The sequence below is a fragment of the Aristolochia californica genome, unplaced genomic scaffold (genome assembly GCF_029961685.1).
Source record: "Aristolochia californica isolate CCGP_79_NKW_82.1479 unplaced genomic scaffold, dmAriCali1.0.hap1 SCAF_1, whole genome shotgun sequence".
In the NCBI taxonomy this organism is placed as follows: Eukaryota; Viridiplantae; Streptophyta; class Magnoliopsida; order Piperales; family Aristolochiaceae; genus Aristolochia; species Aristolochia californica.
In genome coordinates, this window is record NW_027181770.1 from 8,476,910 (window position 1) to 8,500,757 (window position 23,848).

Sequence of the window (23,848 nt, forward strand, 5' to 3'; positions counted from 1 at the left end):
ATAGTTTTAACCAAACTTCAAGAGTATACTAATTCTGATTCTACTTGCAAGGTCTCACAAAGATAAACCTAGAGGGGAACTGAATGACAGTTTTAAAACTAAAGCAATACCAATGAGCAATTTAAACAAGAAATAAGTAATTAACCACTCGCCTCAATTTTTTACAATGGTTTACATTAAATATTTCATATTGCTAATCCACTCCTAGGGAGCCCTTGCCCTAGAATTAAAGCATCCATGTACTAAGATTTACTCAATGACATTTGTTGGAATATATGAATAAGTTGGAGTATCATTGATTTAATTACTTTATGTTTTTGGTCTCTTCTGTACTCTTACTAAGGTAAAGGGTATAGTTGTAATATTAGTACTTTTAGCATCTATAAATAGAGCTTAAGAGGGAGATTTTGGACTAAGTCCATAACCCAATTTTTTCTCCTCTTTTCTCCTCAATGCGAGGACTTCTCTCTTCTTCTTCCTTCTCTTCATTACCCAAGATGTAATATATGGAGTCTTGAAAATCAACATGATATCAGAGGAATGATTGATTTTTAGGACCCAGAGCTATGATTTTTTAGGATCCCATCCAACATGTACAACATTGTCTGGTTGTCTTCATTGGCAGACCAAGACTTCGTCTAAGATTTCTAAGTAATTGTGTTTTGCTGGTGGGCATAAACAAAGACTCCAGAGTTTTGACTTACTGCTTGTTTAATGAGTATTGTTGAGCACAAGGAAAATCGGATTGCGTATGAAGAAACAATAGACCACCGAGGTCGTGCTTTCTAAAAATCATCTCAGAATTTGCCTCACAAACTCTGTTTCACGTTGCTGCTACTCCTCATCTGTTGGTTGTATTTTCTACTTTGCACGTTTGCTGCTTTTTATGCTCTAGCTTTGGGTTATCTTTCTGTTACAAAGACCATGAAGCAGTAGCTTCTCAGGCCTTTCTGACGCGCTCAAAGATTGTTGTATAGAACTCATAAAGAAGCCTTACACAAAGACGTGAACAACATTGATTTGTTTGTTTGGAAATTTTCTTCTCTCTGGTAATCTTCTACTCCGTCTATCTTCGTCTTCTTTGTTGTCGGGTAGAAGCAGAGTACGAGAAAGTTGGAATGATTAGCAAAGTGTGGGAAGACCTCATCAACGACAATAATACTTCAAAGATGCTAGACTACTAAAGCTTCTGATCCTCTTAATCTGCATTGCTGTTTCAGATGTCCCCATGTAAGATTAAAATTTCTTTCTTGAGAGTTGCCATCAATCTTATTTGATAATTGTTGTCGGCATTGGTTCATATGATGAAGAATTTAAATTATTTAAGAAAATAAAGCACACAATGACCCTGACTTCTTCATCTTATCTTCCTTATCATTCCATTACCCTTTTATTATTTAGCAGCCTTTCTCCTATCATCCTTTATTTAACTCTCGTTATCCCTCTTTGACCCAACCCTTTTGGTGTGTTACTTTGGTTGGTTCTTTTTATATATATGGGTGTTTTTAAGTTCAATTAGACTTTTTATTGGTACCCTTGGGTTTTTTATTGACGTCTTGTGAATTAGAGACATTACCCACTTTAGTGATTATTATCACTATATTTGTTCAAAATCATTTAAGATTGGTCTCCACTTATGTTTTATCACCCATTTCTACCCTTGGAGTCTGTGCCTAGTTTCATACTTATCCTTGGGACATCGTGATGGAGGAGATTACTACTACATCTATGTTATTATTTTCAAGTTGGTATCACTGTCGTTACCTCCTAGATTGAAGGGGAGTGTTGGAAGATATGAATAAGTTGGAGTATCATTAATGTAATTAGTTTATGTTTTTTTTCTTTTCTTCACTCTTTCTAGGGTGAAGGGTATAATTGTAATATTGGTACTTTTAGCATCTATAAATAGAGCTTACGGGGGAGAGTTTAGACTAAGTCCATAACCCTATTCTTGCTCCTCTTTTCTCCTCAACGTGTGCATTCTTCTTTCTTCTTCTTCCTTTTCTTCTTTACCCAAGATGTAATTATGTAGTCCTAAAAATCAATAACATCTAAAACAAAAACGTACTATGGGTTCAATTATTGCACCTGTCCAACACTTAGCACGTATGGCCAGGAGCTACTAGGTATGCATCCAAGCCTAATTAAGGGATTTTGATCAACTATCAATTAGCTTCATCTAGTCTAGATTGGCTTGCAAATGCAAGGGTTATTAGTTTATCTAGTCAAAACACAATTAAGCCTCTTGATAAGAAAATGTTTCATTCAAACTCAAAAGACAAGATTATACCCAATCCTAAGGTGAATCTACTTGCAATTCACCACTTTAATGGATTATGTTTAAAATAAAAGGCACTCAAAACACTAGAAAGGTGGTAATATAAGGAAGTCTACTAATCAATCACTCAATATGAAGATGTTGAGCCTAATGTGATATGAAAATTAAATGACAAATACTTAATAATCAATAAACCATTTATTGAAAACCAATTTCAAAATCTAAACACTAAAACACTTTGCTTTGACTAAAAATCTTTGCAAAATAGCTTCTTTTTTTAGCTTTTGAGAGGGCTATAACTTGCAAATCTCAATGGAGGCATTTGGGGGTTTTGAAATTCATCGAGGCATGGGTATCGAAATATTTGGGGTGAGTTTGGTTTATATAGCATGAATATCAACAATCAAAAACTACTTTACAAGTGGATAAGATTATTTTTTTATTTTGTAAACATAGGCAAAACTAGGACCAAAAATTGTGAAAAAATAATAATTTTTTTTGTTGAATTCTTAGATCTGGTTTGGCATTCCAAACAATTGAATTTCTATTGCAAGGGGTCGACTCTTGTGCTTGGGGTCGACTCCTTTCTGTACAAATGGCTTGAGTTTGTATTCGACTCCACTACAGGGATCGACTCCTTCTACTCCTTTGAAAGCTAGGGTTGACCCCTTTTCCCTTCTCAAAACTCTTTGTTTTGAGGGGTCAACTCCTTTTTATTACTTCTTACTTAGATGGGTTCAACTCCTCTCACATAGTCAATTCCTGTTGTATGCTCTTCAGTATAGGGGTCAACTCTTTTTTTTCCAAAGGATTGACACCATTTATTTCATGCTTGCCTGATGGGGTCAACTCCTTTTTTATTTTTCAAACCTTCTGTTTCATGGGCTCATCGCCTCTTTCCTTCTTTCGATGTTGTTGGATTGAACTCCTCTGTAGGGACTCAACTTCTCTAGAGTGACTTATTTGCCCTTGTTTTCTGCAAAATTTCCTCATATACCATGATTATATGTCCAAGTTTGTTATCATCAAAATTAGAACAATTACAGGAATCTTGAGCCTTCTTCCATCAAAGATTTCATTGGCGGATTTTCGTTGCTACATGTTATACTTGCAAAAAAATATTTTGTATCAAATCTAACATATTTAGTTGCTAAATGAATTTATTGAGGGCAAAGATTCAAAATCTTTGGGAAGTGATTCAAAAGCCTTTGCCCATGAAGTCGAATTTTTGCAGGTAAAGCCTACAGTTCTACTTGTAAATATTTATTTTCACATGTAGAAATTTCATTTCTGAAAAAAAAATTACCCCCTTGTCCATGAAATTTGAAATTTAGTGAGGAGAATTTTAATTTTAAAAAAATAATTTTGTTTCCCTATAAATATTTTATATTAATAGATAATGAAAAATATATTAATAAAATAATAAAAAATAAAGAACGCATCAAATAAATTAATGAAATTACATATACTCAATGTAGTTAAAAAACTATTATAAAATATGCTTGTTAACAAATTGAAACATACAAAAATATACATCTAGACAAAATATGAATCTATGCTACATCATGTAAATGAGGTATTCAACAAATGCTTCACTCGCTCTCAACGCATATGTGATATTTTGACTATGTAGAATAACTTGTCATGATGGTGCTTGATGTTGATGATATTGTTATTACTAGTGTTTATACAATTATTATTCAAGAGTTAAAAAGTTCATGTTACATCCTTTTTCTAAATGAAGAATTTGGACTTGTTAAGCTATTTTTTGGGGCCTAGAAGTTCACTCTTTGTCACTAGGGTTATTTGTGTCATAAGAGAAAGATACCTTTCATTTAATATAAAAATACCTTCCTTGGTTGTGTGACCCCTCTTATAATACTCTTGGATATGTGGGTCTTCCTTGGTTGTGTGGGCTTGGGCATATCTTCCAACAAATATAAAAAGATAAGGCTCTCCAATAATTATATCCCTGAAACCCCTATTGAACTCAATGTTAAACTTTGTTTACATATGGTGAACCCCTTTCTAATTACAATTTATATTGGTTGGTGATTGGTAGTCTTGTTTATTTTCTAGCGCAGCTGCAGTTCTGGCCCACAACTGACTCCGGCAAGAACCCGCCGACGAATCCGACCAAAGCGACGGCGAGAAAGATGGCTCTCATTCTGGGTGCAAACAGTAACATGAAGAGAATAGGAAGGATGGGTGAGTTGTAAGTAGAGAGATCAGTGACCTCTACTTATAGCAGCTGAAACAGAGAAAAATAAGAGCGTAGTGGAAGACCGATACTTAAACTTTGGGCGGCAGCTGAATAAGTTGAACGAATCAAGAGTGCACCTACTCTGTAATATCAAAATTGAAGCAGATTGCAGAGTCTTCCTTACTATTTTCATTCTTAATGTCAAGTTGTTAATAATGTCATTTGTTTTAGGGTGTATCAAGCAGGCAAGTATGAACGTACATGAGACGGAAAACGAGTTTGAGCTGACTTGAACTCTTCCTTCTCATAGTGATCTCTTCTGGTTTTGTGTTTACGAATTAAGCAAGAGTCATCTTGTAGAACATATGTGAGAAGAAAAAGGAAGAGCTATAAGAAAGTCTATGTGACTGCCATGCTTGGACTTAGACCAAGAGGTCCTAACCTTCCAATTTCAGCACTCATCATAACAATGAATAAAATTCTTCTCCGTGCTTCCACTCGTGGACTATGAGATCTCTCTCATTGCCCTTTATTTTCTTGAAATCCATTCAGTCTAAGATGATGTCAGACATCATCTGCAACCAAGCACCCTTCATGCATAGATGGTGGAGCCCCCGGGTGGGAGGGCAAGACTTTTTGCCTCTGCATTCATCTTAGTCTCATTTCATTATTCACATAAATATATTTTTGTTCCTTCATGTTATTCACTTTGCCCTTTTTCTCAGTCCTTCCAGCATATTAGGGGAGAACTCCCCAAATCCCTTTTGTCTATTGAATAAAAAGTAGTAGCAAGCTATTGAATTGTATGAACTTTTACCTGTCTTTATGAACAAGTAGCTTTCCATCAGAAAAGTAGAAAACTAGCAAGCTATTGATTAGATTAGGAGGGGTTAGTGCACTTTGGGCTCAACTTTAAGTGAAAGTGAATTACTTGCTGGTGTAAGTGTAGATGAGTTCAAGTGCACTGAAAAACAGTTTCCAGTGTTAGAGCCAAAAATGAAAAATATGATGTAAACAAGAGAATAAGTAACTTTTTATAATATACCTAAATAGAACATATACCTAAACAGATAATTAACCTAAAAAAATATGGTTACTACACTAATAAGTAATTTAATGTAGAATTAAAATATATTAATATAGTAATTAATTAAATAAGATATTACATTAATAAATGATACGTGTTGTAACTAGATACAATATTTATAGTTGGAGTTATCTCGAACTAACTCTTATCTTTATCTCTATCATATACCACCTCCTTTTCTCATATTCTCCCTTTTCATACCCTCATCCATATGATTACCATTAAATTTTCTTCCATAACATATCTCTTGTGGAAATGCCAACTTCTTCCTCTTTTGGAAAGTAATAATCTTCTTACCTATAGGGATGGAACCCTCACGCCACCACCTCAGTTTACTGCCACAGATTCTACCATCCCTACTACTGAAGATTTGCAATGGAGTGCAATGGATCAACTCCTTCTCAGCCTCCTCCTTTCCTCCCTCACCAAGGAGGCAATGGCCGAAGCCGTTGGCCTTTCCACTGCACGCGAGGTCTGGCTCACATTGGAAAATGCCTTCAGTCATGGTCAAAGGCTCAAAAAATCCAATTCAAAGACGATCTCCAGTATTTAAAGCACGGCAATCAATCTGTTGTCGCTTATCACGCGATCGACAGACCTATCGACAACACCGAAAACCTCCATTAGTTTCTCTGTGGACTTGGCTTCGAATTTTCCACCTTCTCTGTCACACGAATGGCCCTCACACCTCTCCCCTGCTTCTCTGACCTCATCTATAGAGTAGAGAGTTTTAAGCTCTTTCAAAAATCATTAGAAAGCCTTGTCTCTCACGTTGCTGCTTTCACTGCCGCACCCTGAGGATAAGATCGGTCGATCCGCTGCGACTCTAGTCGAACCCATGGCCGAACAAATGGTTATGGCCGCCATTATGTCAACCAAGGACGGCCTCATTTAGCACAAGGGTGCCACCCTCCTCGCTGTCAGATATGTCGTCTTGATGGTCGCTATGCTGGTTGATGCAACCAACGTTATGCCCGCAGTGAGTCCAACGAGTCTCCTGTCCATCTTACCAAGGCATTCACATGATCGTGTGCTCTCACTGGATCAACACCCTTTGATTGGTTCTTGGACACTGGGGGATCCACTCATATGTCCAATAACACATCCATCCTAGATCAGTCCGCTTCGTACACAGGTAAGGACTCTGTAATTGTGGGGAATGATGCCTCCTTACCTATCTCACATACTGGTATTCTCTCTCCTATCCCAAATATTCAGTTGTTAGATGTTTTAGATGTTCCACATCTCACTAAAAATCTTCTCTCCATCAATAAATTAATGTATGATTTTCCTTTAATCGTTACATTTACTAACAATCTTTTCACAATTCAGAATCGTCTCACAGGAATGGTGGTGGCAACTGGTAAAAGAGATGAAGACTTATATATGCTGGAGCGTGGCAACCCTGCCCTTCTTTCTGTCCTTAAAAATAAATTTTTACATGCTTTCTATGATTTATGGCATGCTCGCCTAGGACATGTAAATCATTATGTTATATCTTCTTTACAAAAACAAGGGCATCTCTATCTTACCTCTTTATTGCCTTCCCCATCCTCATGTAGTTCATGTCAACTTGCAAGAAATCATCGTATACCTTATCCACGTCATGAACTTAAATCGTCTTATGTGTTAGATCTTATTCATTGTGATATATGGGGACCTTCACCTGTCAAATCCCATTTAGGATATGTATATTATATTATCTTCATTGATGATTTTTCCTGATTCACTTGGCTTTATCCTTTGAAATTCAAATCAGATTTTTATGATACTTTACCCACTTTCAAAAACTTGTGTTCAGCACATATTAAAAATTTTCTAAGTGATGGTGGAGGAGAATTTACAAGTACTTGCTTCCAGACTCATCTTCGTATCTATGGAATTCATCATCAAATTTTTTGCCCATATACACCTGCTTTATTTTAATTTAATACAATAATTACGAGTGACAATTAACTATGTGCAACTTAATTATAAAAAATAGATAATAAAAAGTAAAAAAAACATAAATGAATATAATAAATAAATATATTATTTTATTAATAAAAAAAGATATATTTTAACATAAAAATTTAATAATTAAACAAAAATAATTGATCAAATGCTTACTTTAATAATATTTTAATTACCACTCTTAAATCTCTAATTTAATATAATAATAAATGTTGTCTTCATCCACAAGACCATATCTATCATCACTATCTTCAACACTATTTACACCTAATTTGACCTCATCATCTCCTCCACTAGGCTCACCAGCCGAATCATGCTCTTTCGTTTCAAACATATTACTGTAATCCTCTCTTCGTATATAATTATGTAATAAGCAACAAGAAATTATAATTTTTTTATTTGGATCTCAAAAGAAAATGGAAGCACCAAAAGTTCTCTCAATAGTATTCCTCAAAGATGAGTGACTTCGGTTAAATAATTCTTTATCATTTCTAGGAAAATTATTTCCAAATTCTTGCAAAAGATAAAGAGTTCCTCGATATGGAGCCAAAAATCCCGGAAGATTTGCATAACCAACATCTACTAAATAATATTTACCTACAATAGAAGATATATTCCACATAAAAAATTGAAGATAATAATAGATAAAAAACTATTGCATAAAAATATATTATTTACTTTCAAGTACCAAGATAATATCTTGTCATAGATAACATTGTGGTGAAGGCAAACATAATGCCAATCTTTTGTTTTTCCGATAAATTATCCATGAATACCTGCAAAGGTACACATTTAATAATTGAAAGAAAGGCGCAAAAACAAATCACTCACTTCACCACTAATGTTTGAACCACAAAAATAAAATTTGTATCGACAAAAAAGCACAACATATACCAAAACATCCATATCATTAATTGAAATACAACATGTATCAATGCAAAAACACCTGTATCAACACAAAAATAAACTATGTTCTAACACACTTATATCGTTATTTGAAACACAACCTGTATCAACACAAAAACAAACCATGTACCAACATATTCATATCGTTATTTGAAACATAACCTGTATCAATGCAGAAACCTAAACACAAACACATCCTTGTCTTCTTCACAAACACATTTCTATCTTAACCACAACCACATCCATAACTACAATCACATCCATATGTATTCATACACAACTAAAATCACATCACATATTCATCCACAAACATAGTAATTAACAAAAACATAATAATTCAAAAACATAATGAGATTGATAACAATTTCATCCAAGTCCTACAATGTCATAACTAACAAAACATAATTAATGAAGATCAAACGTCCCAATTTCAATACAACCATTAAAAACTCAGTACAACATTGATGATTACAATTCATGGTAGTTAAAATAAAGCCAATCACGTTGTTCTTCCACTGTCATCCTAACAAACATGTCCTTCTTATCTACACTATCCAACCACTCAGAAACTCGATATTTCAATTCTATTAGTAGGTCAGAGATTTCTAAGAGGGCTTCGTACCATGGAAGTCTTGTATTGACATATTTAATTTGGAAAACATTCATAGATGATTCTGCAATACTGGTCATAGCATCAATGAATATGCCAATGTCATTAGAGGACATTTGGTACTTCTTTCCTATGACGCGTAGAAAATGATGCAGAATTGGATTACGATGATGGATGGCCTCTTTGTTGCTGCTCATGTGCAGATTCATTACTGCTAGAGAATGGTGAAGGGATCTCCCTAATTGCATCAAACTCCGCTATCTCATCAAACCTAGCTCCTCACAGGTTTGACTAGTTATCCCCATGGCTATGGACTATCCCACAACCAAAACCAATCTATCATATAGCAGGCACCCTTCCCGTCTATATTTATCAACGTCCTTGTGTTCCTACAAAAAAAATATATCTTTTAGAAATCTTGGAATGGTGCTTAGTAATGCAAAAAACATGTTTTCCTACGTGAGATTTACTTACCTTGATATACTCTTGGCAGACTGAATTACTTACAATAACTCTTTGAGTTATCGGATTCTAGCCGAAGCCTCTAGAATTGAGACAACTAGTCACTATCTGGTATATTTTCTTCCATGTCCTTTTGCGGTTTTTCAACTGCTTGCATTTTTTTGTTCACTATGTCTTCGTTGAACTTATTAACGTAGTAAGCAAAAACCTCATGTTTCCAAAAACCATTGTGACCTACTCAATCAAGAGATCAAGCATCTTGTTGTCTTCATGAAAAGGTCCACATGTTGTATGACCTCCTATAAGATTCGTCCCTAACAATTGAAAAGCCTAAACCCTCAACACACTGAAATTGTAACTTTATTAACCCTAAACCCTAAATACATAAATAAAACCATAAACCCTAACAATTGAAAAGCCAACACATAGAAATTGCACTTTCAATTAAACATAGACATTAAAATTCAATTAGATTTCAATTAAACATAAAAAATAACTTTAACAAATCATTAATTGATTTTTTTGGGAAAAGAGAGATTGCGAGAGGATAGGGTTCGGTTTTGAGAGAGTGGGCGTCGAAAAGATGAACAGAGAGGAATGGATAAGAAGGATGAGGGTTTAGGGTTGAGAGGAAGAGAGGGCGGTTGAGTGGAAGTTGTCGTGGGCTAGGGTGAGGCCAAGCATAAACCACAGGGGAGCAAAGACTGAGCGAGAGGGAAGCAACACGATAGCAAAGTGAGAGGAAGCAACCAGTCATTGGCGAGAGGAGCATTGAGAGAGATGAGAATTGAGAGAGAATCAAAGAGAGGAGCATTGAGAGAGACAAGGGTAGGGGAAGGAGAGAGCAGAGAGTCGAGAGAGATAGATGCAAAGAGCATCGAGAGAGAGGAATGCAGACATCGTTGAGAGAGAGGGATGTAGAGAGAGTCAAGAGAGAGGGATGTAGAGAGCGTTGAGAGAGCGAGTGAAAGTGTATTCAGAGGGTGAACCCTTGAATTTCACTTTCCCTCTGCATGCATTGAGACCATAGTCACATTACTGAGATGGACCTTCTATGTCATAGTAAAATCCTTTTTTTTCTAATTTGTCAAGTAAAAGCTTTTCCTACGAGCATTCATATCGTGAACAGACTTCCATCACCCAATTTACTCAATTTTTTCATAAAAATTGAGTACACCACCGAGCTTTGTATTTTTGGTTGTCTCTCTTACTCCTACCTTAGTACAAAGAAACTCAAATGTAGTCCTTTCGTAGCATTTTTTGAGGCTACAATGATATCTACAAAGATTATCATTGTTACTACCCCAAAAAAATAATCATTATTTCCCTATCACTCCACCATCATCTTTGGAACTCAATAACCCTACTCCTCAACCCTCCATTCTAGACCTCCCCAGCCCTACCATCATCCCTATCCTAATGTCAATGGTCATGTCAAAATTGTTCTACATTCTCATACACCATACCCCCTACTACGAGCACATGCTCTAAAGATAGGCCCCAATCAGTTTTATGTTTTTACTCAAATTTGAGTCTCGCCAAAATAATGGCGACTCCTCTTTATTCATTTCTCCTACTCCTAAGGTACGTTATTTCTATAAATTTTTGTAATTTTGTAATTTTAAGATTAATATTCTCTCAATGCTAAGACAAGACCAAATACATCAGATGTAAGAACTAACTGTAATGCTTCCTCAACAAGTTGCAAGTGTAAGTACCTTTTCAAATATTCAAACAATGACCACTATAAAACAGAGCTTCATGACATGTAAGTGTTAGTTTTTCCTGCTATAAGATTCTAAGTAGGAGTTTGATAGTAGCAAACATAGTGACAAACCCTACTTGATTACTCATCCACTATGATGCACCATCATTTCTCATGGATAACATCGTGTTGATCAATTCAAGAAGTATGGTTTGGGATATTAAATGGAAAAGGTAGAAGAGTTGGAAACTATGTCATGGATTCGAATCCCTTAAGTGTTTTGCAATTCAACTGAAACCTATAAGAATCTTCTCGATTTCTGAAATGGATTCCACTCCTCTCCCCTTTTGTAAAGATGTTTCAATTCCATTTTCTTTGTTTAAGGGTCTGTTAAAAATAATTTTCATTCAACTCTTATCCATTTTATGCATTGCACCAAATATATACCACAAATCACCCTTAACAATGTCCAACTATATTGAAAAATATTCTACTTCAAAACACTGAAGTTCATATGGGAGAGGTCACAAACTACGACCAATGGGTAATGGGCCAGGGGAGGGGGAGGGAGGGTTGGTTGTGGTTTGTTGGGCTAAGGGGTAGTGTGTCAAGCCGAGGGTATTCGCCTCGTGAGGGGTGTTGTTCATTTATGTTTCTTCATTATGTTTTTCAATTATACTTTTTAATTCTTTTTTATTATGATTTTTAATCTTGTTTTATTAATTATTTTTAATTATATTTATTGAGACATTGAAGTGTAATAAAAAGTTTTCCTTGAGGCGAGGAGAAAATACCCATCATGAAGGAGGGGAATCCGATGGGAAAAACTCATCACTTGAGAAAACTGACGAGCTCTATGAGGATTGTTCAAAAAATCAAAAGGCAACTACCATAACCTTTTTGTCTTCGCTCCTAATGTTGTCATTCCAGATTTTTTTCACATCGTTTGAATGTCTTTAGTAGTAAGTATTTTCTTTTGGCTTCTTTGTTTGTCTACTTGTCAATATTTTCAGAATACTTGTTTTTGCTCACGAGATGCTCCATATACTTGTAAGAATTCAACCTGAGGCATTGATCCAAGAAACCCCTCAAACGGGCATTGAGCAAAAGGTCCAATCCTCAATTGTTTGTCAATGTGATCATTGTCTAAAGGTGAAAAAACTGTTGCTAGAAAAGGAACGATGATGATGATTCTGTCGACTTTTGGCCCATCAGGCTTGCATAAATGTAAATGGCTCTGATGATAGTTTTGTTGACAAACAATGTTTCTATTCTGAAGTTGTTTGTTTAACTAGAACCGTTCAATCCACACAAAAAGTACATCTGCTTAGCACATTATCCTTCATTTCTTCTTGATTCAACTTATTTTGACTAAATTGGAAAATGTGTATCTGTGCTTATTTGAAGTTTTTTTTTGCATTCCTTTGAATCTGTCTTTTTTTAAAGAAAATTGTATCTAATCTTTTTAGATGTACACTCTGATAAATTGAATGCACTTCATATGGTATCAGAAGGGTTGATGAACACGGTCAATTGTACATGACACTGCAATTAGTTATGTTAGTGCAATTATATGGTATGCATGAGGAAACTTGTGTTCTATCCTGAACTTGTTGGCTTCATTGAGGAATAGAAGGACCAATTCCCATTTTGCGTGGTTGAATATTAGTAAGTTTTGCTTGATGATCATGGAGAGCAAAAAGAGAGCATAAGGTATGTTTCTGCTAACTTTTCTTGTATGATTCATTTTTTCCTTGAGAATGGTGATAACTTTTATTTAGTAATGCTATGAGTGCTTTCCCTGCATGAATCTTGTTGGGTGGATACATGTAAATGACTTATTTTGGTGACAAAATTTTAATAGCTTGTTGTTGATTGGACGAGACTGGTTTCTCTGAACCCTATTTACCCAGTGATGTACAACATTTGTTTCCAATGTTTGATGATTATGTGAGAGGCATGTCTTTTTTTTTGGGGAAATTCCCTTGGCTGCGGAGTATGGAGCTCATATAAATCTACCAGAGAAAAAAAATGAGAGAAAAGATGTTGTAAGATTGTGGTTGATGCCATAGCACTTGGGAGTGACAATGAAAGTGTTAATAAATGTCTACACTTATAGCCTGAAATATCTACAAGAAAGAAAATGAATGACTAGACTCTGTATCTTATTCAATTATTTAAGAATTTAACAACTTGATAATCCTCATAAGATGGGGCTATTCAGTGGTTTGTTGAGGGGTGAGAAGGGCTTAATGTTTATCTTCTCTCACATGAACTACACAACAAGAAGTGTTCAATTGTTATTTTTTGTGTTCATAAATTTGCTTACTGATGTATTTTGTTGTTGGGCCATCGTTAGAATTGACAATTGGAAGTGTGAACATATAAGGTAGTTCCTCCTAGAAAGGTTAGGCCTGATGCATCTACAAGCTGATATCAAGATTCTTTCATAGGGATTTTGAAATAAATTGTGCCAAGGATTTTGTGCTGCATCAATCAAAGTTTCGTGAACTTTATAGGGAGACTGGTGATCTCTTCATTTTCGATTATATTTCCCATTTTATGTACTTCTTTGACACAATAGCTAGTATCAGCCATGAACTTGGGCTACCAACAACTACTTCTTTTGTTAATGCATCTTTTTTCAGTTAGCATCAAAAGGCCAAAAAGCAGGGCAAACTCATTTTTGTCCAAACAATCTTCTGTTAAGACTCAAAAGGACTCCCTCTCTCCTCCCAGCCAGTGTCCTTCTCTTAAACTCAGGCTTCCACCAAAAACTCTCTAGGCTCATATTCCTCTTGTTCTACGTTATTCTTATTTAAATGCCAATAAATTTTTGTCATGGCATAAGACTCATATGCATAGTTCATTGTTAATTGTAAAATGGGGAAGCAATCCAAGCTTCCAAGTGCGTTTCATAAGAACTACCTCCTCCAAACTCTCATTAATTGTCTTTTCAGATCATTAAACATTCTTTTATGGGATTTTTTTTACTCGTTTTGTGTCAATGGCTGAATTACAATGTAACACCAAAATAAAGTTTTAAAAAGCGATAGTGATGATTTCAAATCATTTTAATATTTTCTGAATGCCATAGCTAAAAGAAAATGTGTTGCACCTTTAAAGTGAAAGAACTAGTGAAGGGCTTGTTAGTGCATTGTGTAAGTAAAAAGAAAATTCACTTTTACTAGGAAAACTGGCTCCAAAAGTGTGTGTGCACAGGTAATTCACTTTCACTCGTTTAAGTGAAAAAACCAGTGAATTCACTCCATGAGACCAATGAATTTACTTACACTCATCATTTCACTCGTAGCTTTACACTGAGACTACACTAATTCAGTTGGATTTTAATGGAAATACTTGTATTGTTTTATTAATAAAATACCTTATTTATTTATTATTTTCATTACTTTTAATACTACATTAGATTACTTATTTAAGAGTGATAATTAAGATAATAAAAGTAAGAATTTGATCAAGTAAGAATAGTTATTACATTCCTCTAAATTTAAGAGTAAGCATTTTTGTTTGAATATTCAATTTTTATAATTAATTAAAATTTTATTTTTATTTTTCCTTGTAATTATTGTATTAATTTAGACTAAAAAAATATGTTATTTTATTTATTTGTTATATTCATGACTTTTAATGATATATTAAATTACTAATTTAGGAGTGATAATTTAGATAATGTAATAGTAAGAATTCAATCAAGTATATAGACAAAATAAAAGTAAGCATGTTTATTTTGGTATATTATTATTTTTATTTGATTTAATATATTTATTTAAAAAGTATATTATTATCTTGTTTTGTTAATTAAAAGGTTAAATAAAAATATCTTAATAAAGTTAAATCTATCAGAGTATTTTATTAATAGACTCATTCTGCACTTTCCACTAAATGTTTCATTGTACACACTAACACAAAAAAGTTATTTACACCACTTTCTACTGAGCACACTAACACAAAAAATATAATTCATTTTTACTTTCCTTTTCACTTTCACTTTCACTTTCACTTTCAATGTGCACCAACCCCTCCTAAGCATGTCCAAATCTCAAATTTAATAGACGGCCATTACAAGTGATAAATAACTCAGACAATCAAGAAAGACGTTCATTGCAACTACCCAAGATTTTGATGGGTTGCTTGCTGCCTCAAGGTAGATGAAAACTTCTTCATGATAAGTTTCTTTTGTTCATGTCCTAATTCATAAGCCCCATATGAATGTGCCACTACTGCATTGGGTTCTTGAAGAGCCTCAAAAGTTTCTTTTTGGTGTCCATTCATTACAAGTTCATCTTCGGCTATTTAGGGGGGGTTAGTCAACAAAATGAAAATTTGATCTTGATCTTGATCTTCATCTCCATCTTCATCTTATGCATCTACCATGATCTTCATCTTCGAAATGGGTGTTAGTGTGGACAACTTCATCTTCATCTTCATCTTAGAAATTTAAAATCATTGATTTTATTAATTATAAAAATGAGCTAATTAAACAAAGTGTTTGAGTTAACAATATTTTAATTACTACTATTAAATCACTAATACAATAGAGAAAATAAAAAAAATATGATTAATGAATAAAAAATATTATATTAATAACATAAGATTGATTTGCATTGTATTAATTAATAATATATTTTGACAAAATTAAAAGTAATTAATTAATCAAATGCATACTTTAATTATATTTTATTTACCAGAGACTTAAATATGAAGTTTAATATAGTAATAAAATTAAAAATAATAATAAATAAATACATATACAACTTTGAAAATAACCTAAAAACAATTATTCAAATAACGAGTTCGTGCCTTTAATATTACAATCAACGAGTTACAAGTTTAGTACATATAAATTACGCATGTTCAAAAGTAATAAGAGTAAACCATCATTTATCGTTCCACATGGATGTCGATATGGCATCTCGAAATTGTGCGGCTCTTGTGGATTCTAATGCACTCTGCCTCCGAATGCTTGTTACTTGGCTACCCACATCCTCAAGATCATCGCAATCGTCACTGTCTGTATCATCCATTCCACCTAATTGGACCGCATCACCTCCTCCACCGAGCTCGCCACCCGAATCATCATCTTCATCTTCAAATATATCATCATAATATTCTGCACGTATATAATTGTGCAATATGCAACAAGCATGTACAATTTTCCCCTGGATCTTGAAAGAAATGGAGTGCCTTTCAACATTTGAAATCGAGCTTTTAAAGCACCAAAAGTTCGCTCAATAATATTCCATAAAGATGAATGTCTTCGGTTGAATAATTCTTTTTCATTTCTTGGAATATTATCTCCAAATTCTTGCAGATGATATCGGGTTCCTCGATATGGAGCCAAAAATCCCGGAAGATTTGCATAACCAACATCGATTAGATAATATTTTCCTATAATAAAAATTATATACCACATAAAATAATTGAAGATAAAATAGATAAAAAATTACTGCATAAAAATATATTACTTACCTTCAGGTCCAAAGATTTTATCTCGACGAGTCAATGCATCCTTCAGTAAATGGGAATCGACTGCTGACCCCTCCCATCCAGCAAGTACATAAGTTAATTGCATATCAAATGAACATGTTGCCATCACATTTTGTGAGAGATAACCTTTTGATCTTCAAGTGGAATGTTGGCTTTGATATGAGTTCCATCAATAGCTCCAATACAATCCTAATTATACATTTTCAATTAATATTTACTAACTTTGTATATTAATCTAAAATTATTTAGTTATAGGAAGTGATGTTACCTTGAAGTAGGGATAAAACATTGAATTTGTTAAAATCTTCGAGTGTGTGTGTTCCGAAGGCCGTTTGACGTAATGAGAGTGAAGTTTGAGGATTGCATCCAACACCTTGTTGAAATACTTACTTATCGTCCAGTTTGATCTATCAAACATCTCTGTTGTGACACTATACACTTGTCCTTGACCAACAGTTAGGAGGAAATATACAAGTTGTTCTTCAACTGAGATGGTCTTTGTGGCTGATAAAAACCCTTTACTAGTAAGTATATCTGCGAATTTGTGAAATACCAGTTGGTTCATCCTGTACACTTTCCGAAATTTAACTGGAGATTTTTCTAGTGCCTTTTGCAAATACAATGGACCATTCATCCCACAAGAACGTGGTACACGTCTGTTGCAATGGTACAGATAGTACCTTTCCATGGCGATCAACAAAGTTGTGAATGCAACCATAGTTGCAACCTTTTCATTGTCTGTCATAGTATCCATGGAAATCCACAAATTCAATCGCCTAAAATTCATAAACACAAGTAAACATCAATCTTCAATCATAACCTATTTGCAATCACACTTATAAACAACCATATTCATCCACATTCCCACATCCTACATTCAATCACATCCTACATTCATCCACATCCTACATTCATCGACATTCCCACATCCTACATTCAATCACATCCTACATTCATCGACATTCCCACATCCTACATTCTATCACATCCTAGATTCATCCACATTCCACATCCTACATTCAATCACGTCCTACATTCATCCACATTCCACATCCATACTCAAAACACCATATTCATCTATGCAATATATAAACACAACAATATATCAAATTTAAATACAAACCATACTAATAAGTCTTGCAACGTCATAATTCAAATATCATGTCTACTACATAATAATATTCCAAAAAAATAGTGTATTTATAACGCATTACAATTAGTTTTCAAACCAAAATTTAAGCCACTCGACCCGCTCTTCCACTGTCATTTCCATAAACATGACCTTCTTAGTTGGTGTATCCAACCATGAAGGAGCGCGATACTTCAATTCTGTAGGCAAGTCCAGGATTTCCCTGAGGGCTTTGACGCAATCTCTTACAATATCGTCTTTCATCATGAAATTCTCAAATGTCTTAGCAATTCGATCTATTGCATCAATGATTCTTCTACTAGTGTCATTATCGGGCATTTCGGTTCTCTTTCTACGACGACTTGAATATGACCTTTTACTTCTTTCAGATTGATTACCTAGAGACTCATCCATGCTTAATAATGGTGATGGAGTATCCCTAACTATATCAACATCCTCTGGCTCATCCATCGGGACATGTTCCGATTCACGGATCACCTCATCGCCCTGATCTACAAAGGTTAAAGCTCCTGACCCTATCGCTATTGTGTTTCCCACCACCATAGCTAATTTGTCGTACAGGGGGCAGCCTTCACGTCTGTACTTCTCAGCATCTTTATGCTCCTACAAGAATAAAATATCATTTAGACGTCTTAGAATAGAGTTATACTAACGAGGAAAACATAAAAAATATTTTATAGTACATCATGTAGTCGAGCCATACAGATTTACTGACCTTTATGTAATCAAGCCATACAGAATTATATGCAGTAACTCGTTGTGTGGTTGCATCCCAACCAAACCCACTATTGTTGATACAGCTCGTTATCGTTTTGTATGTTTTCTTCCATGCTCTTGTTCGATTCTTCACCTGCTCAACAGTTTTTTTCATGACTGTGTCTTCATTGAACTTATTTACACAGTCCATGTATACCTCATACTTCCACACCCCGTTAGGTAACTTGTTCCCTAGAATGACTTGCTCGACCAAGAGATCGAGCATTTTGCTATCATCATTGAATGTCCAAATATCATATGTTCGACCACTTGGTTGTCTTCTTGCAGCCATGTATAATCTAAATTCGAGACGGTCCTCACGGAAAAACTTTATCAGACAACCTTTACTCGTCACAGAAACACAAACCATAAAAAAAAAATACCAACACAAACCATAAAAAAAATACCATGTGGTGGATATGTATAATACCCGAATCTCCTCACCACATGGCAAAAACATTCCATAGCACTTCAAAAATTCTCAACAACATTCTCACACATTTCAAAATTAATTAAATTATTTTCACTAATGCATATGCACTAATCAAAGTTATACCATTAATTGACCATTATACAAAATACAAGTTAGAAATAGTTCAGTTCCAATACTTCTACATATTCTCTTCTACATACAAAATAGATGTAAGAGAACCCACATTCAAATATTAGACATTAAGTAGAAAATTATTTTGTAACTAAATTATGAATTTGAAGATTCAGGCACTGATGTTGCTTGCCTCGATTTATCCCAAGGACTGAACTGCCTCTTGAAGGCAAAAGATGTCACACTGGAAGGCAAAGAGATGCTTGGGATGAAAGTCATTTGCTCATCGTGTCAATTTGGTCACATTTTCATTAGTACTTGGAAAGATCTATTAGAATAGCATGAAGAAAATAATATTTTGAGTTAGGATTTGAATAAGAGATGAAAAATAAAGAATAAATCTTGAATGGGACTTGGGCCTTTAGCTCAATAGTCACATGGAAGAGTATCTAGTGTGAGGCCTAATAACATGACACTACAGTCAACCCCCCGACTACATCATTCGCAAAATGATATACTAATTCCAGCATGGGAGAATAAATCTTTTATTTTGTGGAACATATTGAAAAATCTCAAAGGAGGTCTAGCATTAACAGAACAACAACAAATAACTGATTTGGAATCCCTTCCACTAATAAAGGCTATTGATATCTAGCATGAGAAATTTGTGTGGGTCACTAAAGAGGCCATGAACCTCGATCAGCGAGGCCAATGGACCAGCATAAGAAAGAAGGTCATAACAAAGAATTAACCGATCCATCATACCGGTGGAAACACCCACCAAATCCAACTTGACGGGCAACTGAAATTGCTGTCAGTCCATCTGATCTCTCAAATTAGTATAGTTACTATGTCAAGTGTCTATGTCAACTGAAATTGCAGTGACCGTCCAGCAAAGCAGGTTATTCACGAGATGCTTATTCTATATCTTGGAATTGTGAGTAAGAGATGAAATTATTGAGGAGATCAGATGGATAGGAAAATAACAATTTTCTTTTGGTTTTGTAGTTTTTGGAACGCCTAAAAATGTTGACGAATAACTTCTTTTATCCACGACTTCTTTTATATTGATTATAAACACCATCAACTGAGACGACAGCGAACCACCAACCGATCGTAATAATAACTAGTTCATTCACGAAGATAATTTCTGTAAGTTAAGTTAGTGGACAAATTGCAGTGGAAACAGGGAGTTTCGTTAGAGAGAGAAGACACAGATATTTAACGTGGTAAACCCCATAGACAGGGGAAACATCCACGGGCCATTGGAGGCCGGAATAAAAATTCGTTTCATTTAGTAAGAAACCAGCACCTAGGAGTGATGCTTTTCAAATTACAGAATGGTGACCACAACAAGCGAATTGAATGGTCCCTTCCACTCCCAACTGACCAGATTGCCAGGTTACTACTTGTCACTGCTGCATACCCTCCTCCCTCCCCCAAACAAAATCTTCTGCATCACGAGAATTGGGTCCACTCTTTCCAAGACAGAGCAAATGGTGTTAGCAAACTTGACATCAGATGTGTCACTCGCAGAATGCTTGAAGCTTTCGATGACACTTTTGTGAATTCACGCTGGGTTTGAAACCATAGCACAGAAGATCCAATAGCAGGCTCAAAGCAAAAAGCACGGTCGGGATTCGTCTTAAGTGAAGGCACCTGGAATCTCTCACTAACCCTCTAAGGTACCTTCAAGGAGTTTCATTTGCTGGTTTACACATACTGGCCTTCACCGTGAAGCTGACTTCAGATTTCTCTCACAGCTTGCAGACCACCCAGGAGGGGAGAGTGGATCGTCATGAAATTTCTCTGTTCAATACCATCTAGATGATTAGATTAAGGCAAAAAAATGATATTCAGGAGAAAATGAAAAAAAAAAAAAAAAAAAACCTCCGGGGACTATTGACCTGATTCAGTGCAGAATTAATGAAAATGTCATCCTCAAGCAATTTTTCACAGTACTCGAAGCTCGTCTTCCTGCCTCCCAATGTCTCAGAACCCACTGCAGATAGAAACCTTTCAGTCTAAAAATCCACCTAAAATATGACCTAAAAACCCACAGCTATTAATGCTTAAAACTAAGCTCACCAGCCTATGCGACCAAATGTGGTAGTTTTTAGCATCAAAGGGCCAGAATTTTCTTTGTGAATTGAAGTTCCAGACTGGTTGCTTCAGTTCCTAGTTTCTCTGCAAACCCAACATCTGTGATGCCTGTAGAGATCCATTCTTTGGATAGTATACCTTGCTAAAGACATTAAAATGGAAGCCAAATATAATTTTACACTACCATTGAATTTAAAACAATACAAAAATAGTATCGTAAAGAAGAAGAAAATTGAAGGCATTTGCTAATGAAGAAAGTCAAGGGACTTTTTGTCATTGAAGTTTCATGCATGATGCGGCACAATAGAGGGCTAGGTTTGATCCCCAGAATTGCCTAAACCTATTGCAAGGACCATGAAAGATGTGCCTAAAATTAACTGCAGACTGATCATGATATCCTATTCCTCTCAATTGGATGTCCAAGCACCTCGAGCTGTTCCCATGGAGGGTCAGATACATTCTTGATGAGGTCTCAGAAATTGTCTCCTCATGGACAAATCAACTGGTTCCATATCCTAAGATCAGCCAATTATCTGCCTGAGCAGTTTTCAAAAGGAGTCTCTAGGCAGATTGGGAACTCTCTCCCACTGTAATCATGAGATGCTTATTCTATATCTTGTATAAGCATTCCTTGTTATTTTGGGTGCTAATTTGCATCCCTTAATAAAATCATACCGCCATTTAAAAAAAGAAGAAAAAAAAGTGTGGCCTACAATGCTGATGTCAAATAAAGGTGCAAAACTTTTGAACAACATGGTTTTTTCTTTCAACAGATAAATTAAACAAGTTCTATTGCCCATGATTTGACTGAGATGAAAGATGGAAACTCAGCTCTAGAATTTTGTTCCCCTGATGCTAAGGAATTAGGAAAGTCAGTAAAAATGACAGTCATGAAAAACCTAAGGAACATTCAATCAGACTACATAGGACTTGCAATCTTGAGGCATAATATCATCACTGACAATTTAGAAGAACAGAGAGCAGATAGCTAGTTCATTGATAAACGACACTGTTGAAGTGAAGACAATATGATGTGTGCATTGTGATTAATAACTGCCACACCCTGAAGACAATATGAAACACTCCGTCAAATTACAGAAACACACCCTGTGAAGACAATAAATACAGTGTAAAGAATTAAAGAACTGAACCTCAACGCGGGATGATTCCAAGATCAGGTCTGGAAGCCAAGAAAGTAGTCGGGGACATCCAGCGGCGGCAGGTCATCAAAGAAATCTTCCGATGAAGCCGAAGGTTCGGACGAGGACATTCCGTCAAATTCGGATGCTGGCGAAACCCCTTCTTGATCGGTCCCTATCAGAGACCTCTCAAGCTCATGAACTCTTTGTGTAAGTGCAACTCCGTCGACTTCCGATTCTGGCGAAATTTCTTCTTGATCGGTTGCCATCAGAGTCTCAATATCATGAAGCAATTGTTGTGTCTGGTGACACTCCGTCAACTGCTCCTCAGAGGCCGCCTTTGCCGCATTGGCTTCTTGTTCCTCCCTATTGGCGACGACGCTGCATTGGTCCAAGTCGATCTTGTCGAGGCAGAAATTTTCGTCTTCCACCGTCTTCGGAATCATGTTCGTCTCGCCTTGGTGGTAGCGGTGGATCAAACCCTCGTCTCCGAAGTAAAATGGCCTGCCGGCGGGAGAGAAGGCAACGACGACGAGGTTAACGCCGGTAAGAATGGAGAGTTCATAAGCTTTCTTGAACAGTCCCTTCTTCCGCTTGGAGAAGGTGACTTGCAGAGCTTGTCGATCCTCAATCTTCTTCATCTCCACCTTCCTCTTCCCCATTGCCTTTCTTTCGCTCGCTTTTCTTGCTCTGGCGCGCTGCTCTGCTCTCCTCTCGCGCCAAAACTTGGCGGTGAAGAAAGAAAATGAGATTTCCGTTAGGATATGCGAAGCTTTATAGATATATAACAACGGGAAAAACGAGAAAAAAATTTACTCAACCAAAAAATAAAATAATATAAAACGAATATTGTTCTTTTTTAATAATTTGGTGGATCAAATTTTTTTGTAGCTAATATTGTTCAATCTTGGTAGTTAAAAAGAGAAAAAAATATATATTATGAAGATATGGAAGTGAAAATTGAGGACAAATATAGAGGAAATAAATAATAAAAAATTAAAATTTAAATAGAAAGGCTAACAGAATCAGAAAAAAAATATGGAAAAAGGAAAAAAATAAAAATATTAATGTATCATTCCTAAAATTTTCCCTTCAATGCAAATTAATGTCACTTCTTAGTTGCCTGATTACTAAAACCAGATGGAGAGCTTATAACATTGATGTTTTCGGTGAATGTCCTTCCTGCGACTCTTTTTCTTAAATTGATATTTGATAACACTTCCTTTGGCTTTGGAATCTTAGTAGGGGCCTAAGAGAGCTTTTATTGGTGAAAGTGAAAATGAATTATTTTTTTATGTTAGTGTGCTCAATGGAAAGTGCAGTAGCAAATACTTTCTTGTGTTAATGTGCACAATAAAAAATGTAGTGGAAGCAAGAGAATAAATTTATTTGATAGTTTTAACTTTGAAGTATTTAACTTTTTAATTAACAAAATAAGATAAAA

At 35.3% G+C, this 23,848-nt stretch overlaps 1 protein-coding gene and 1 pseudogene across 1 annotated transcript; both read right to left on the minus strand.

The window, feature by feature from the left end:
* Positions 1 to 20,494: 20,494 nt before the first annotated feature.
* Positions 20,495 to 21,708, minus strand: LOC137945676 (protein farnesyltransferase/geranylgeranyltransferase type-1 subunit alpha-like; annotated as a pseudogene).
* Positions 21,709 to 22,439: 731 nt separating this feature from the next.
* On the minus strand, positions 22,440 to 23,066 carry LOC137945683 (agamous-like MADS-box protein AGL29). Its single transcript, XM_068791662.1, has one exon. It carries the CDS (start codon positions 23,064 to 23,066, stop codon positions 22,440 to 22,442), a length of 627 nt encoding a protein of 208 aa, XP_068647763.1.
* Between the last annotated feature and the right edge of the window lie 782 nt (positions 23,067 to 23,848).

What these genes read in the sequence shown, in the direction of transcription:
- LOC137945683 (XM_068791662.1), bottom strand. Translation starts at nt 23,066, where the DNA reads ATGGGGAAGAGGAAGGTGGAGATGAAGAAGATTGAGGATCGACAAGCT.